This window comes from Poeciliopsis prolifica, unplaced genomic scaffold, assembly GCF_027474105.1.
Source record: "Poeciliopsis prolifica strain line A6 unplaced genomic scaffold, Auburn_PproV2 SCAFFOLD042, whole genome shotgun sequence".
Classification (NCBI taxonomy): domain Eukaryota; kingdom Metazoa; phylum Chordata; class Actinopteri; order Cyprinodontiformes; family Poeciliidae; genus Poeciliopsis; species Poeciliopsis prolifica.
In genome coordinates this window covers 302,090-319,633 of record NW_026562417.1, presented here as the reverse complement: position 1 = coordinate 319,633, position 17,544 = coordinate 302,090, and the positions used below count along the sequence as shown (strand labels likewise).

The 17,544-nt window shown below is 43.1% G+C and overlaps 1 protein-coding gene across 1 annotated transcript; it reads right to left on the bottom strand.

The window, feature by feature from the left end:
* Window positions 1–836: 836 nt before the first annotated feature.
* Window positions 837–9,175, bottom strand: wnt7ba (wingless-type MMTV integration site family, member 7Ba). The gene is made up of 4 exons (XM_055055646.1): window positions 8,896–9,175; window positions 7,790–8,016; window positions 4,157–4,428; window positions 837–1,542 (listed from the first exon to the last, which is right to left on the bottom strand). The coding sequence occupies exons 1-4, from the start codon at window positions 8,976–8,978 to the stop codon at window positions 1,063–1,065; spliced, it is 1,062 nt and encodes a 353-aa protein (XP_054911621.1). The 5' UTR covers window positions 8,979–9,175; the 3' UTR covers window positions 837–1,062.
* Window positions 9,176–17,544: the final 8,369 nt, after the last annotated feature.

The window sequence follows — 17,544 nt, the reverse complement described above, 5'->3', positions numbered from 1 at the left end:
GCCAGACAATGAGCGCAGTCAGGATGGAGGGCCGTTCAGGCTCACAGGTTGGATTCCTAAAGCAATGCATTTGTTGGCGGAACAAACCCATCTGGCCTTGGGATGGTGGTTTATGCGTAAAATGTGCCAGTTCAACACCAGCCCTTAGTGTAAAACTTAAGGCAAAGTTTAGCGCAACGTGACTGTCTGAATGTGCCAAAGAACGTACAGTTTGCTTTAAATAACAAATGAGGATCATTGTGAAGGAAATACGTTTGAGTGGTATGAGATGCCCAGCTACAAAATGTTCTACATAAATAATAGTTTTAATATATATATATTTTTTCAGTGTTTAAACAGAATACAGTGTGAGAAGATGCTCGGCTGCCATTTCTTCGGGTCGCATGTGGAGGCTTCTTCCACGGCAGTCCAAAGTACATTTCTGATTTATGTTCCCCTGAACACAAATGTTAAAATAATAACCAACAGCCGTTGCGCGATGCCAAAAATTTGCCTTCGTACTGCAACGTCTTCTAACACCAGTATGGAAGCCAATAGTTTTCCTGCGAAAATAATCGCCACAAACCTAAATATGTTTTAGCGTTTTCATGTGATAGACCAACATAAAGTAAGGCGTAATTGTGAAGTGGAAAGAAAATTTTATGCAGACCTATCCACATAAAAGTATATACAACCAGAGCGACAGCGACTGTTAGTGGCCCAGTCGAAGTGCAGCTCTCAATCCAACAAAAAGACAATCTTCCAAGTTGTGAAAATTACTGTCCATAAAAAAAAATAAAAATGTTTTCATGCTTGTGCAAAGCTGATAGTCACCGAACTACTTATTGCTGGTCTATCACTGAAAATCCCTTAAAAATATGTTTACATTTGCAGCTGTTGCAGAAGAATATGTGGAAAAAGTTGAAAACCTTTGCAAAGTTGTTTGTCTCTGTTGCTCCCAGTGACTTCCACCGCTCAAATTCAGCTTGAGTTTTTGTTTCTTTAGAAATACGATGCCAAAATGTGCAAAATGTAATAAATATGTCAAGGCCCTTCCTTTTCGGAGTCCCCGTTTCCTTGCCCCTACTTGCAGGTAAAAACTTCCGATTTCTCTCTGCAGGTGTTGCACTTGACGAAGCAGCACCAGTGGAACTTGCAGTTGCACTGCCAGACCCGCGTGTAGTGGTGCGTGTCGTAGCCCCGGCCGCAACACATCATGTTGCACCCGTCCGTGTGAGTGGAAGTGCCGTTGCACAGCCTGCCCCTCGTCCCCGTGCTTCCCGTGATCGTGTCCTCCTCGCAGTAGTTCGGCGAGCGCTCCAGGTACACCAGGTCCGTGTCCGTGGGCTTCTGGTAGCCCCGAGCCTGTTTCAGGCGTAGGAAGGAGGGCTGGCGGAGCCGCGAGGCCCGGACAGGCTCCACTTGCACCGCGTCGCCGTAGCGCTCCTTCAACAGGTAGCCGACCTCTCTGAACTTTGGCAGGGTGATCCAGCAGGTCTTGGTGGTGCAGGAACCGGAGACGCCGTGACACTTGCACTCCAGCTTCGTTCTCTCCTCCAGGATCTGCTCACAAAGACAGTTGAGCCTCAGCATGTCTTAGAAAAACAAAACTGACAGGTGCTGAAAGTATATACTGACAGCAGGGTGTTAAAAGTGTTAAGAGTCTTAAATTAATTTGTCTAAACTTTAAGGCTTGAAATGTCTTAAATTTGTTAAAGAAAATCTAAGATCACCTTAAACACGTTAATCACAGGTCTTAAATTTTGTTGTGGCAAGACTATTTAATCTTATGTAGGTCTTTCTCTTGTGATCTTTCTATCCAATAAGAGTTTGAGTCACACACAAACATCTTCACTCATGTTCTGACTCGAGGTGGTTAAGGCCACTGCTAACAAGCTGCTAAATCCTGCAAGCTTGCTAGAGAGTTTTATGCCATGTGAGAAGCACAAAACTGCTGCCAAGAGCCACAAAACGATCCCAGCGATTTCAGTTTTGGTCTCCTGTATTTCTTTCGTACACCACTGCTGTGATATGCATCTTAAATTGTTTTACATTAAAAAGTTTTACATTTGAGTTGGAGAGACTTGTGCTAAGTAAATGTAACGTCATCGCAAACACTTCAGCCGGTCTCTTTCTGGGGAGCTGGGATTTCTGCGACCACTTTAACTTTCAGCACCGCAACTGGCGGGCCAACTTTGTGTCAAAAAATCCAAGGAAAAAGGCTTGTAGCTCCGAGCTTTAGTCTCTAATTAACATTACCTTTCTTCAAACCACAGAATGGAGTGACAGGAGTCGACTGACCAGAACTGTTGCATAACTCTACATGTGTATATTCTTAGACAGGTGATTGATTTTGATGTAAAGGGGGGGGGGAGCCTCCTTTGATCAAGATCCACACTTGATATATATTTTTTCTGTTATGTCACTGAAGCTCTACTAACAGAGGGCTGCTTGTCCGTACACATCATTATTCAAATCAGAGGTGGGTTATCAAGGTTTTGGAAGCGGCTCTTGACTCCGGCTGGATCAGTGTGCGCACGCAAGCAGGCGTGCGGTCGCTGAGAAGGGAATAGAGGCAGGACTGCAAGAATATTCTTTGCTTCAACTTGAACGCTTTGTTCACGAGTGACGGATGAACCGAGCGGGAGAAGGAATGCTTCTTCTGTTTCTCTTGGTGAAGGAAAAAGCTGGGCCAAAATGCAAAGGCGCTACATTTTCCAGTTTGTCCATGTTCTACCCTTCACCTGTGGCTACGTGACACAAATCACGAATCAGATGCTTGATACAAGCAACTGAAACAAGCTTCATTTGTAGGGATGGCTGGGATCAGATTTAGAGATAAAGTTAAGAGCCTCTTCTATCTGATCTGAATGCCTTATATGTCTCCCTTTGGAGGTTTTACAACCCTTTCTGATCCCTTAGGATTTCTCAGAATAAACCGAGGAGTGTTAATCTAAAGCAGGACTTCTTGCTGTCTGTCGTGGACCTGATAAATCCCCAACAGTATTTTAAATAAGCGGAAGACATGAGTGGGTGGATAGATGGATCAATGAGTAAGGCATTATAGTCCTATTAATTCAGTTTCCAGTGACAGCTCTCCCTGTTAACCGTTAAGTCTGATGACTCCAAATTGAAAAAAAATACGGGAGTAACAAATGAAGTATTTAATTTAAACCACTAGAAATAGGCAACCTGATGCCTGACTAAATAATCAAGACATGTGACAAAATGCTGTTATAAATAGAGCTGCTTTCTTAGCTTTAGTTAATGTTTTTCACTTGAAGAGTCAAGTGTGGAAGCTTTTCAGCGTTTCAGTTTACTGACATTTTCACCACTGTTACAAATAGAAAAGAACATAGATCATTGGACTGTTAAGGGGGAAAAAAGCAATGTGACTAATTTCTCACTATCTTTTGGAGGAAAAAACCCCGACATTTCGAACATGAAATATTTGTTGTAAGTGGCGGTTCCTGAAGGAATGGAGCTTGGCTGATTCCAATCCCTCTATAACAATGACAGAAACAGTCCCAGTTTGTGAAAAACATATTTCCTTCAAATTAAATATCAATGAACCCCTCCATTAGCTACTCATTCCTCATATTTTATTTAACTTCCCATTGGGATCAATAAAGTATTTTTGAACTTTAATTAAATTTTTGAATATAGACTAATCGGAAGGTTTAAACTCTGAGGCCATTTTATTTGGTACACCCAGTACTAGGCTGGTTCCTCTTATGCCAGGAGAACTGCCCCAATTTGTTGTGGCATAGAGTCAGCCAGGTATTGGATACGTTCATAGCATTTGGTCAATATTGACCTGATTGCGTCATGTGCTATGTTTAGAGCTCTGAGACAATCCAGCTAAAAGAAGCCAGGATGTCTCAGGAGAACGGGCACCTCTACAGATCATTTGGCAGATCATTGGGAGTCTGATCTCCCAATTCGTAGCAAATTATCATATGTGGCAGTCAACTCCCCCAAGAAATGTATAACTTATTCAGAATAATTTTTCTATTTGGTGTAAGGTATTAAGTACTTTCAAATGCCCAAGCGCAAATAAAATCACAGGTCATTGATTTTATAGTCCGAGTTGAGTCTGAAGTCAAGTGACTCGAGTCCACACACCTCTCGTTAATAACTCCCTTCCGTTTGATCCAATCGGACCCCGGCGTGTTACCTTTCGACCCGCCTCGTTGTTGTGGAGGTTCATCAGCCGGCGGGCGTTTTTCTTGATCTCACGAGCGTCCACGAAGCGCCGCGAAAACTCCACGCCGTACTTGACATCTGCCGAGCAGCCTCCCCACTTCCAGCCCTCCTCCCGGTCATGGTAGCCCTGCTTCTCGCGGTCACAGCCGCACTGGCTTAGGTTGCCTTGGCTACAGGCCGCCGTCACCGCGTGGGCAACTCCAGCGGCTGTGATGGCGTAGGTGAATGCTGCCTCCCTGCTGCCTGGAGAAAGGAGGACAGAATTGAAATGCTCAGTCATATCATAATTAAATGACTGAGTGTACTTGAGAGTCTCGGCTTGAGTACTAATGTCGATATTTCTTTGACTTGGGTTACTGTTTGGGATTCTTGGTCTTGATCCAAGTAGTGATTCAGACTGTCACAACAGTGTCCAGCATTTCCACAAAGTCCTAAAATGATATGCAATACCTTAAAGCAGTTTGAATTTGGTCCTATAGTACAAAATGAAGCAAAGTCTTGAAGCCATGAAGCCACTTTTGTCAATGAGAATCATCATGAAGACTGAACTTTAACATAACCTACAAGAGCAGTCGGCAAAAGACCGGCACAAGGTCCTTCTCACCTAAATGAATTTATTTTTTTTGGGCTGATTAGGGAAATTATTGATCTGAACAACAGATGAATCCACCACAACTGTCCATGTTTAGCGTTGCCTCTCATCCAAGAGTTTTATCTCAACATTTCACCCTTAAACACCACCCACGAACAATGTCCACTTATAAGAAGGTCCTCCCAAACATAATGTCCCAACTATTCCAGCAAAGTTGATCAGAGACATTTTTGAACTAGTTATCTTCATAACTTAACCCAATCAAGAACACATTTAGTTCTCAGAGAATGCGGAATCGGTTCTTTTGCAGTGACCGTTTTCACATCTCGGAATTTTATCTCGATCTACTTTGCCTAATTGTTTTAGCGCGGCTACATTTCTGGGTTTTTAGGCATGAGCGACCTCGTTAAAGCTTTGGTTTTATAGCTGGACTATGACTAAGCCACTCCAAACCTTTCGCTGATGGTTAGGCATTCCCCCCTTTGGATTTCCTCTGTCACAATGTCTTTGAGAATGTGAGGCTTAAATGCCTATCTCATTAAGGTAGACACAAAATAACCTTTTTCTATGACGTTATCACAATTTCTTAATGTCTCTCAAAAGCTTTAGTGCATTACAACTCCGCTTTTGAGAAGTTAGGGTGGACAGTGTTATTCTGATGGCTCACTTTGTCAGTGTTTTTATTTTATTTTTTTTATTGGTAGTGTCTTGAGGAAGTAAAACCAATGGTCGTATATTCCTAATAGGGGGAAAAATGACTGGCTCCTTAAACAGTGTGACTCACCAAATGTGGCACTGCGTATTATGAAAATCTCCACTTTGGCCTCATTGGTCTAAAGGAGACAGAAGTCTTGTGGTTTATTCAGATCCATTTTGTTCTGCTGTCCTGTTCTTGAGTTTAGTGAACCGTGCAAACAAGTTCTGGAGCCTAGGAAGTGTTATTTGGGGTTTGTTAGCAGTTTTTCTAAATGTTGCTTGGTCTCAGCTGTTGAGTTTGTGGAGATGTTAACAGCCACAAGGGGTTGGCAACGGCACTGAATGTTTTCCACAAATATTGGCTCTAACATCATGACCACAGGCAGGTAGAAAAAGTTGGTTTTGGAGAACCCTCGCACTGCCTTCAACACCACAGCGGTCCGCAATGCAAGTTGTTTTCTAAACGGCCTTCTAATCCTTTCGCAGATTGATGAGCAGCAGCAGTTGCTTCTCTGAGATCATTGCTCAGACGTATTTAACACAGACAGCAGACCGTCTCTGCTTGTCTTGCCTCAGATGGCTCTATCTCAGCAGTCAGTGCTTGGCTTGTTAAAGCAGTCACCAGGAATTCGAAGGAAACAAAGTGATATATGCTGGCTGACTTTCTGCACTGGGACTACGAGTCGCTGTGCTCCATTGTGTCATACAGTGTTGTTCTTTTTCTGACTGAGGAAATTGCAGCAAATGATGGCGCGTGACAGCCAGATGATCTGCGGATGGTCTTAATCCATTTACAAACCTTTCTGTATTTACTGCTTGAGCTTCATGATAAAGAGATTTATGTTTATGGAGTCAAAGGGGGAAAATGTATTTATTGGTGCTAAAGCTGTTAACAGGATATTGGATATCCTCCCAGGGTATCAATGCCTGTCGTCTCCTTTAGATGGCTCCCTTCCAATGTGAAGAAACCCGTCAAGTCTGTGGTTCCCCCACAAACGCTGAAGTCCTCCTTCATCATGCTAAACCTGCGAGTGATTCAGATAAGTTGTTTGACGCTGCTGAGTGTTTCTCAAGGAATCGGGCGAGAGCAGTGGCCAAACAGCCATCTCTTCCCGTTGTGATTTGTTTTGATTGAATGCCGCTGCATTCAGGGTTCCATCGTTGCCATCCAGCTGCTGGAGCTGCCTGTAATTAGTGGTTTGCATGAATCTTTCTGGTCTAAGCCTAATGAATTCACAGGCCCTAAAGGTCGCCATCGTAAACTTGTGTAAGATTCACTTCCAGGACCAGATTGTTGTCTCGTCTTGGTTTAGATGGCCAACCCCAAAGTTTTGATGAAGCCCTCATTTAATGGATCGTGACACAAATTCTTTAATTGTTTTTCTTAACTGGACTTGACAAAAAATACAAAATTTGGTTCTCAAGTGTCTCTTTAATTTGTTTACTCTGAGAAAAACGATCTTCAGACAGCAGAAAGCGATCGCTCCCAGAACTGCTAGATTAAACATGCATCCAAACCCACAGCAAAACCGCAACAAAACATTCTGGACCAGAAGCACTTTATGGATGAGGTTCACATCAGGAGCAAAGAGGCGCCTGCGAGGAGACAAAATTTTAAAGAATGTCGAACTGGGTGAATTTTTAGTTGGTGTTAATAGACGCGACAGGTATGAATTTAAGAAACCACACCCTGATGAGCCTGACACAAAAACGCCTTCGCTCACTTTGGGACATTGCTTCAGATGAAATGTTTGCTTGGGTGTTGAAATCTTTCAAACTTGTTCCGTTGAATGTTGAAAGCATGTACGCCTGTGAGAAGAAAACCTTAGAGTTTCAGCTCTGGAACGTTGTGTTATAATGCAAACCAGACAACCGTAGAGTTACCAAGGGTTTTTGGGTATGTACCTGAAATTTATGCACAGAGCTCAGGCTCCATCAAATTGAATAAAAGCATCCATTCTCACCACAAGATTCAAATGAGGTTTTGATTGGACTTTTCCAACATAGCCTCCACCAGGTACAGTGTTAGTTTTCCACCAAAAAGTCCAATTTTGGTCTCATCAGATCATCACGCTGCTGCCTCGTGTTTGCTTAGCTCCGGTGCTTAACTTTAAACTGGACCTCTCGTGACTTTCTTCTTGCCACCTTTTCATAACGACCACATTTGCAGAGAGCACGACACAAAAATTTGGTCGACAGATTTCCCCGCCTTAGCCGTGGATGTTTTCTTTTACCGCTCCCCCACTGTTAACACTTCACAAAGCAACCATACAAGTAAACCCCCCCGAAAGGAGGCGATTTCCGGACTAGACTGACCTACTCTCAGCTCTTGTCCGAAGACCGTCCTCTCCCCCAGGGCAGAGCAGTTCCAGCGCCCGTAGCGGAACTGGTACTGGCACTCGTTGATGCCCAACTGGGCGCCCTCGCCGATGATGATGATGGCGTCCGGGCGACTCTGGCAGAGTGCCCTCTGACGGGGTGCCAGTCCTGGTATGTTGTTGCAGATGATGTTGGCGCCCAGGGCCACCACGGAGGACAACGCCCTGCAAGAATGAGGGCACTGTGAAAAGACTTTACCAGAACAGCCTTATAGAAAAAATGTGAACATTCTCTCTCAACCCAAATGTAATTTTTATTAAGTCAGGCCAATTGATATTGAGCTCATTTTGACCGCCATCCCTGCAGAAAGCGCTCTACAGTTCATGGTGTAGATTTCATAGCAGAACCTGCCCCTGTTCTCAATGAGAGGCAAATATGGTGTAGCAATCACTCTCGTTGTGGGGCCCCGAGGTCCCAAACGCTCCTTACAAAGGCCCCTCTTTCTATTAAAAGAGCATGAAGTAATCATTGATTTAATACAACAATTTTCCATATGCTGCTGTCCCGCGTCCGAGCCCCCGGGTTCTGACGAGGCGCTTCCAAGGCCGAGCGGTTCTGGTGCGGCGCGTAAATCCACGAAGGCAGGTTATCTCATCAGGCCGGTCAGCAGACTAAACGTTGGCTGCGCTCTGTCGGGTTTTCGCTCAGCCGTTTTATGGCCCGATTTCTGAATGAAAATGCCAGCGTGTTGGAGGAGAAATCAGCAGCTCGTGTTCCGCTGAGACGGAAAAATGACTGAACGAGAGAGAAAAAAAAAGAAGTCGCGCGTTTTTCCATCCGACTCTTTCCAAAGTACTCCCCAGAAAAATAACAGCAGTAACAAACGACGTAAAACCACACATATATATATATATATTTATATATATATATGATATCATTATATATACATATATAGGCTATATAATTGAAATATATTTTGGTTTGACGTTCCAGATTTGCGCGTGATTGGCTCACAATTTACGCACGCAACAGAGGCTGCAGGCAATAAAAGAAGCGCATCAGATTCAAATTCAAAGGAAGCATGCGCATTCAGAAGGACGTACAGGTAGCTACCGCTGGTGAGGATGAGGAAGATCTGCGGGTAGTAGACGGACAGCAGCGCGCTGCGAGACGAGACGAGAAGCATGGCTGCGCATTGAACGCAACCTGCTTTGCCCCCCCCCTCTCTCTCTCCCTCCTTTCTTTTGGGGTGGGGGTGTGGGGGAGGGATGATTGTGAAGAAATATGTCCTTTTTTATATGTGGATTCAAAGTAGTGTCGGAAGCAGTCCGGAGGGAGCCGAGGCGCTCTGCGGCAGCTCCGAGCCCGCTGTCCGTGCGCCGCAGACCAGACGCTGCATCTCCCGGCCGATGCGCGCTCCTGACACCTGGCCTCAAAGAGAGGGCTTGGTAGGGTGATGGTCGGGGGAAGAAAAAGAGGAAACGGAGGGAGGGCAAGGGGGAGGTGGGGGGGGGGGGGGGGGGGACACGTGGCTCCGAGTCCGGACGCGCTTTGGTCAGGTCTCCAAAAGTGGGAATGTTGTGGAGATGGAAAGGGAGTGCACCAGCCCACTGGAATGAGCCTGCACACCCCCCCCCCCCACCCCCATTTCGTCCCTTCCCTCCCTCCCTCCACATCTCGATTCAAGACATTGTGGTTTTCACGTTTCGTTTAGAATTATTCACTCGAGTAATCCTTGCGATTTTGACTAAATCCCTCTTAAAAGTGAGCAGATTGAGTTTCAGCTCCGTTGCAAATAAAAACTGCAACATGTCATTCAATGCGCTGGGTGTTTTTTTTTTTGTTTTTTTTTTTATATGTCAGTGGTAAAGCATGAAATAATAATTAGTGTTGATGTTCTTTGTCTTTTCAGTGTTTCCTCCTGAGCCACAGACTGGTCGCCTGCATTAAGTCATTCATGCAAAAGGAGCCCCGACATGGGCGTACGTTTCTATATCCCGGCATAAAACGTCATTTAATTGGTTGTCATCAGCTCCAAAGCCATTGAGCTTCTCCGGTGCGTGTTCGAACGTTGCGCCCTCTTGTGGTGACACCGAGGAAAAAACTCACAGAAAATGTGTTTGCAGCAAAGCCATTTCTTATGACTGAAGGAATTGCCTGAGGAATCTTGAGTATGGAAGGTCTTTTATTAATATTGTTATTATCATCTCACTTATTTTGGACTTTCACTATTATTTATTTTTGACTTGATTGACTCTTAATCCTTTTGTGCACAACGATTTCATGGCCAATGAAAATCAAAAATGCAGCACAGCGTTGCGGTCCAGTCGACTCCTCAGACTCTGTGAAATAAGTTTTACTGAATTGACACGGAAACTCACAAGGACCGAAAGAATTACCTGCTAACTGAGCAGGTAATTTAACATTTCAGTGGCTAACGGTCACCCAAGTGCTACTTGTTTACTTCCTGAGTCCATTTTAATTTATAAACACTGATTAATGTTAATCTATGACCTACTAAGTATCACTTAATGATTTTGCTCCATCCACTCCTGTCTATATTCATTAACCTCCTGATTAATTCCTGACTCCATTTGCATCTAGAATACCCGGTTAATGCTGGCTGAAAGGTAATTAGTCAGTTATTCATTCCCTATGCCATTGTTTTTAATAAACAATCATTAATTAATGTTAGTTAATGCTCAGTTATTTGTCATCTAATCGAGTTTTGATTCTGTTTTGAATCAGTTAGTTGATTCCCAGAAAAGTGTTACTTAATGTTGAAATCTTGTTAAAAAAATTACTATGATTAGTTCATCTCTTGTGCACATTATTTCATTATTAATTTCTCACCACAATAGGCTTAACAATCAATAACTAACTATTATAAATGAATGAGTAATGATGATTGGTAGCCCAATGTTTAATTCCTCATGTTATTTTCTTTATAGGTAATTGCAGTGACGTGGGGATGGTTAGTTTATGTTCAGTAAACTGTTCCACAGTGGTTTCCTTTTAACCATCTAATCTCAAAAGGAGTTTTTTAAAGAAACGAGCGACGCAAAGACAGAAACCATTAAAGATAAACTAATTACATGCTGTCGTACGTTGTTCATAATCGACTTAACATTAATTGGACATGTCAAAAGTCATCTCGTGCGTACAATTAGATTATGGTTAACTATCCATAATCGAACCATAAACTAACCATCGGGTATATCTACCCAGACGTGATCAAGACTGCAACATACGGGCTCTAAATATTGGCGTAGTTTAACTGTACAGTTATCTAGCTTGAGAAAACGTCCGTTTGAAAAGAAACGAGGAGTAATCTATTTATTACATACATTTACTGTAACAAATACAGCCAGAGGGATACAAGTCTGTCTATCGACAAACAGTCGAGTTAAAACGGTTTTGGATGATCTGCGCGAAATGCATCACACACACAAAAAGAGCGGAAACGACAACCTTTCTGACAAGTCAACCTGCTTCAAAGTAAGCCTCGACTTTAGTGTCTCTGGAGGGGTCGAGTTCGGAGCAGGACATGATTAATATTCATTACTGATCACTATTTACATGCCTAGTTAAGCATTTGTTTGGGCGAAAAAAAACTATGAAAAAATATTCAGGAATCAAAGCATTCTTCTTTCAGCAGGTCATGTGGTTTATTGGACTGAGGCATCAAAGACCTTGGTGATGCGTTCAAGTCCTGTGCTCCACGTAGGTCCATAACTATGCAGTGCTCAAGTTTGCTTTTAAGCCCAGCCACAATGTCAGCAACGTTATTCAGCCGCTAATAGGGCAAACACATGGAACTTATATTTATATGTGCAATGGCGGGGGGGTGGAAACACCGGGCCTGGGCTGAGGGGCTTTGGTTCGAGATGACTATCACCACCTCCTGCTCACAGCGGGGATGTTCGATTTCACCAATAAACCCCCCACCCCAGAGGCGAGCCAGTAAATCAAAACATTGCGCTTTTTAATCAAATGTAATTTACAGTTGTTGTGAATTTCAGGGAAACCAGACGGAGCTGACGGAGGGAAATTGCTTCCACGTTGAAGGGCGAGCATCCTGCTCTTGAGAGATTACTACACAGAGCATCTTGGAGTCCCCCCCCGTGCCCCCCTCACCCCGCTTCCCTCCTCCAAACCCCTCTCTTCGAGATCAGAAGAAAGCGGAGCTATATTTTTTAGCGACGTTACAAGGCACATAAACATCTTTGGAGATGAGTTGTTTTATGTCGGTAGGATTTATGTTTTTGTGTTGACATGCAAAGTCAGAGTGGTTGCACATGTTTGCGTCCAAATTGGAACGAATTATAGCCAAAAAATAGAGAGAAAAAATAAAAATCAGACTAAGCAAATAAATACATACTATTGTGTGTAGTGTTAAAAATGCTTAATCTGAAGAAAAAAAAAACCAAAAACAGAATAGATTTACTTTTCTGTCTCACTATTAGTTATTCTGCTAAACCTTTTAACAAAATCTGAAAGTTTTTGTCACTCAGCTCCTCATTTTCTCTACTTCTCATTTTGTCAGTTTAGCTGTTGTTGCTCAGTTGTGCCTGCAGAGGGAGACAAAGCATCAATACAGAACAGTTGGAACAGTCTTAAACAGTTTTCCGTCGTTTAAGTTGATTATTTGTAGTTCTTTTTTGTTTTCCTGGCTTAAATTATAATTTTACAACAGAAAAATTTGAAGTAAGATTTCCTGCAACACTCTTTGGACAATTATTGAGACTTTAAACTCAAGTGACACTGCGATTTATTGAGATCTTCATTTTCAGCTCTCTTTTACTTTGATAGCTAGAAATAATAACCATCCAACTGTTTTCAGACATGACCCGGTGTGTAAATGCAGTTCACATTTGGGAAGCATGCTCTCATTATTAATTGAGCAGGAGAAAATGCGGCACAATCCTGGAAGAAAACCTGTTAGCGATGACGAGGACATGAGACTGGGGGTGAAAGTTCACCGTCCATGAAGACAACAACTCTAAAAAAGTATACATATTTATATATATGTATGTATGTACAGCCAGCATTACAGTTTGTATAAAACATAGTTATGTATGTACCAGTCAGATATTCATAAAAAATGCTTGACCCTATGGTTGTAAGCTGATAAAATGTGAACAAAGGTCAAGGATTTACCTTTTTTGTCGTTTAGAAGGCCGATACCTCTGACATCCTCAAGGGGGCTCTTTACTCCAGCGTTTGACTGGACGCAGACTCACACAGCCCCACCGATCGCCCCCACCAGCTCCCAATAGTTCCACCATTTTGGTTCCTACCGTCGAAATTTCAAAAGTTAACCGTCACATTTGATCGTCTCCGCATACATTTAGTCTTTGTAGCAACACAGTGAAGAATGCTCATAATGCATGCTGCTCTTTTCAAAGCTTCATTTTGGATTTATTTGCAGGACATGTTTCTAAAAACAAAATCTCACTTTATTCCCTGAAGCAGATTTTGTTGGTTTAGAGTGAAAGGGAGCAGTTCTCCTGGTTTCCATTCTCAATCGACTGCATCCTCACTTGCGTACCTTGCTTCGTTTCGTTTCAGACACAAACCCGAGACCATTAAATTGAATTTATTTATCCTTTATGTTCTATTTTCCATCCTATATCTTTTTTTTTTCTTTTTGCAAAATGTAACTTTTTTTTAGAGAAAAGAACCTCCCAAAACTTCCCCATTTATCCAATTATGGGATTATCTGTCTTTGTTCACGTACATCAGCAGAATTGTAAATGCACAGCAGCTGGTGTGATCCGCTACAACTTGGATTTTGATCTGCGAGTAATTCATATGTGAGGAATTACTGTGCTCGGGGCTTTGGGAATCAAACATGTGTTGCACTTCTCCAAGTTTCTATTCCCCCTTGAAAATACCCGGGGCCTTAATGGGCTGGTCCACTCTGTCGAAGCACACCACCGCCCGCCCCTTCGCTCTCCGTCCCTGTAAACCACACACACACACACACACACGCACACACACGTTAACTGATACAACCACAAACCTCTTAACTGGTTTTTACAGGATCTATTGGCCCGAATCAGAGAAAGTGAAGGAAAAACGTCTATAAAAAAAATTTAAAAATTCTGTCGGAGTCACCTCGCGTTAAAACTGACCTCGCTGATTGAGTTTGCTCACAATCACACGGGTCAAGGCCTGGAGTCGGGCCCATGCATCATTTAGTTTAATGGCCGTTTCCTGCCTCGCTCGGATCGTGCGTGCCACATTGGAGGAAGCAGGCAGATGAAATGCAGCACGCAGCTATGTTATTAGCAGGACACAATGCTGCGAAGGCGGAAGGAGAGATAGGAAGGCGAAAGGGGGACGGTGACAAAAGAGGAGAGCGAGAGCTCCTCTGATTTTTGTGGCCTGTCTGTGTCACCAGCACCCTGTTGGGACGACAGATGTGCAGATGATGTCATGTAGAAAGGGGATAGGGCGGGAGGGAGGAGCGAGCGGAGCGCGGGAGAACAGGCGGCGGGCGGGGCCTCGATCGCCGAGAGACAAGGGAGTGAAAGATGGAGCAGGACGACAATGTGACTTATAAAGTGTGACCTCTTTTATGAAGTCCTCCTTAGCAGTGTGTGTGCTTGAACTGGATCTCAAAGAATCACTGATTTTTTTTTCTGAATAAATCGGAGCATGTTGATTTAGTCACACAATCTATTCTAAAATGCAAGTGTACTGTCTGTTGAAGGCGTGATGTACTTGGAGTGGTCAGTGTAGGAAGTTTACACTGGTCAGACACAGCGGAGGAACTCAATTTTTCTCTTGGGCTGCATTGACGATGGCTGTTGGTAACCGTTCAGACTGGTGGAGAGTGAGAAAAGGGAAAGATCAGAGTTATATAGTTTCTTTCATCCGTCCCATTTCAGATGCTGCCCTGAGCAACTGCCCATATCAAAAACCGCCAAGGTCAAGATTTTTCTAAAGCAGCCTAACCCGCAGACCAGGAGTCTTTCCAGGTCAGCTCTCTTTACAAAGGAGGATGTGGGACACAAATTCATTTCGAGTAAAAGGTGGTTGTAACGACGCTGCAAAAAACGTACCCACAGCCTCTTCAGGAGGCCGAGCAACGAGCGCATCACTGGTTATATATGCAGCGAAATCAAACAGAGGGCAGCAAAAGCTGCTACTCAGTCAAGATAGAAGGTTTTTTAAAACTGAAGTTAAAAAGTAGTAGTGGACGAATCCCAAATACCAACTAAAAATAGCCGTCCTATTGATGAGTACTCAAGTTATTAAACACACAATCATTCAGAGAGCAACCAGCCCACCTCAGGTAGCTTGACAAGCAGATTATCTTCACCTTCCTCTGTTGTTACCTCACATCTTTGCCTTGTGTAACTCAGAAATATAGCGGCACAAGATGCATTTATTGTGTTGAGGTTGCAGGGCCTTCTTACCATACCCTTAATCTTTCGCTTCCTTCACAGTCAGAGCTACTAAAAACGTTGATGTTATTGTCTGGAGTTTGATGTAGATTACCTCAAATCTACATCCGCCAGGGAATGGGCACGAAGCAGATATCACTCTAATGAGAGCACAGCCCAGGAGTTGGCAGCTGCAGCCGCGGGCCCGCCGTTATCCCTCTGACCCTGGCTTGAGGACACCCTCGGTCATCCGTCTCTGTAATCATTGACCTGTTACCTGTGGCAACCGAGCCACAACACACGCTGCCCAACTACTTCTCTGCTGATAATAAAGCGATAGCGCCGCCGCAGCCTCGCTTTCAGACAGAGACGTGAGCACGGTTTCTCACGCTTCTGATGGATGTTGGACCTCTGGAAGGTTCAGTCACCCCAGCTGACCTTCGGAGATCCTTCTCTTTTTTTTTTTTTTTTTTGTTTCTGAGAAGGTTCAGGGAAATGCTGTTATCGTTCCTCAAACAGAGCGTTGCTGTGAAAACATGCACGCTCATCCAACCGTGGGTCCTCTCGGAAAGGTTTTATTAACAATCATGAGTGCATACTTGAATTAATTCTAACATGCAGCGATCAAGCTCTCCGAAGTCTCGGCCACCCTGTTAAAGGCAATGTAACAAAATGAAGTCATTGTTCCATAACTATTGAATATTAATCTTGTACGGTTTAGCTTAGAAATATCACATCTATGTGAGGGAGGAAAGCATAACAGGCAGGAGGATTCCAGATCTTGACTTTTTGACATTTCCTTGGCAAAGGTTCTCCAAATCTGTCTGATTGTAAGCACATCTCTTGTCTTGAGTCCCCTTCAGGTAAGACCACATGTCTAAATGCTGAACTTTGTCTTATTTTTCTATTACTAAGTAATTATATAATTTTTTTGAAATTAATGACTTTAATTTCTAGCTTGTTTAAAACCGACCCCTAAAGGTTTTCAACCTTTAGCTGATATTTGGAACAATTTATAATTATCCACCTGCTGTGACAAAATCCTGTATTCCATCTGACGCCGCCACCACACTGTTTTTCTGTGGGAATGACGTTCTTTCCTGGATTCCTAGTGGTTGTTTATGGAAAACTTACCCTCAGATACTATGGCCCAGCAGTTCAACAACTGTCCACCAGGTTTTGGGAGACTTCTGTGTGCTCCTCACCCTGGACATATTGAGATCGCAGGAGATTGCTGCAACATAAAGACCAGCAATAATTCCTGCAGCTTTCTTTGGTTGCCCCACTGCACAGTTGCAGTCTTGTCTTTTAACTTGTTTTGGAGAAAAGTCCAGTTTTTGTAATGTCCTCATTGTTCCGCGCTTCCTTCAATAACACTGCCTTCACTGTTTCATGGTACACGCAGAACTTCTTTCTACCCATCGCCTGACTGATACCTTTGTACAATCAGTTCCTCCAGCTTAAATGAAGAATCCTACATCCTTCATTTAATCAGAGTCGCTACATTTCAAATTGATTTTCTTTGAATCTGTAAATATTTAGTGTGGACTTATTACAACACAGCCTCCATTTCACCATTTCAAATAAGACTTAAGAAAGCATAACCCCCCAAAAATACAAATAAAAATAGCTGACATATTAAAAAGGAGTGAAAAGAAGCATAGCTTATTGTCCTTCACCCCTTTGTTCAAGAAAAACAGTTATACATACTCAAATGAACACACACACACCTGCCTCCATATACCTACAAAACATACATACGTATACATATATGCATGTGTACACACGTGTATATATCTACATATACACATCTGTGTGAACATTCAAACACATTTTTATGCATCTACTAATATGTGGGATTCTCCATTATAGCTGTCTCAATTAGATGCTAGGTGTGCCCTCAAGAACACTGAGTACATAAGTTAGTTTAATAAGGTATTAATTTAAAAATACGTCCATTTCTAATACGTTTACTAACACGTTTGATGCATTAGTGCAGGTCACATAGGTGGAAAAGGTTCCAAAATCATTTCACAAAATCCATTTTTTCACCTTTCAAACAAGAGTTCAAATGAAAGCCACTGTTAGGCCCAACAAAGCCTTCATCATAGCTCAGGCCGAGCACTGAACTATGATGCAGGCTCAACACCCACACTGAGCTTTTCGGGGCTTTAACAGAACTTTCTGCACCCAGACCGAAGTTTGAATGTGATTTACTCAGAGCGACTGACTCAGCTGTCCTTGTGCATGTCCGATTTTTAAGTAGGGTTTTTTTTTTTTTTTCGCAGTACAAAGTGGGGCGTGGTACCGCACTGCAGCACGGTGGAAGTGGGGGGTGGAAACACGCCAGAGTAACCA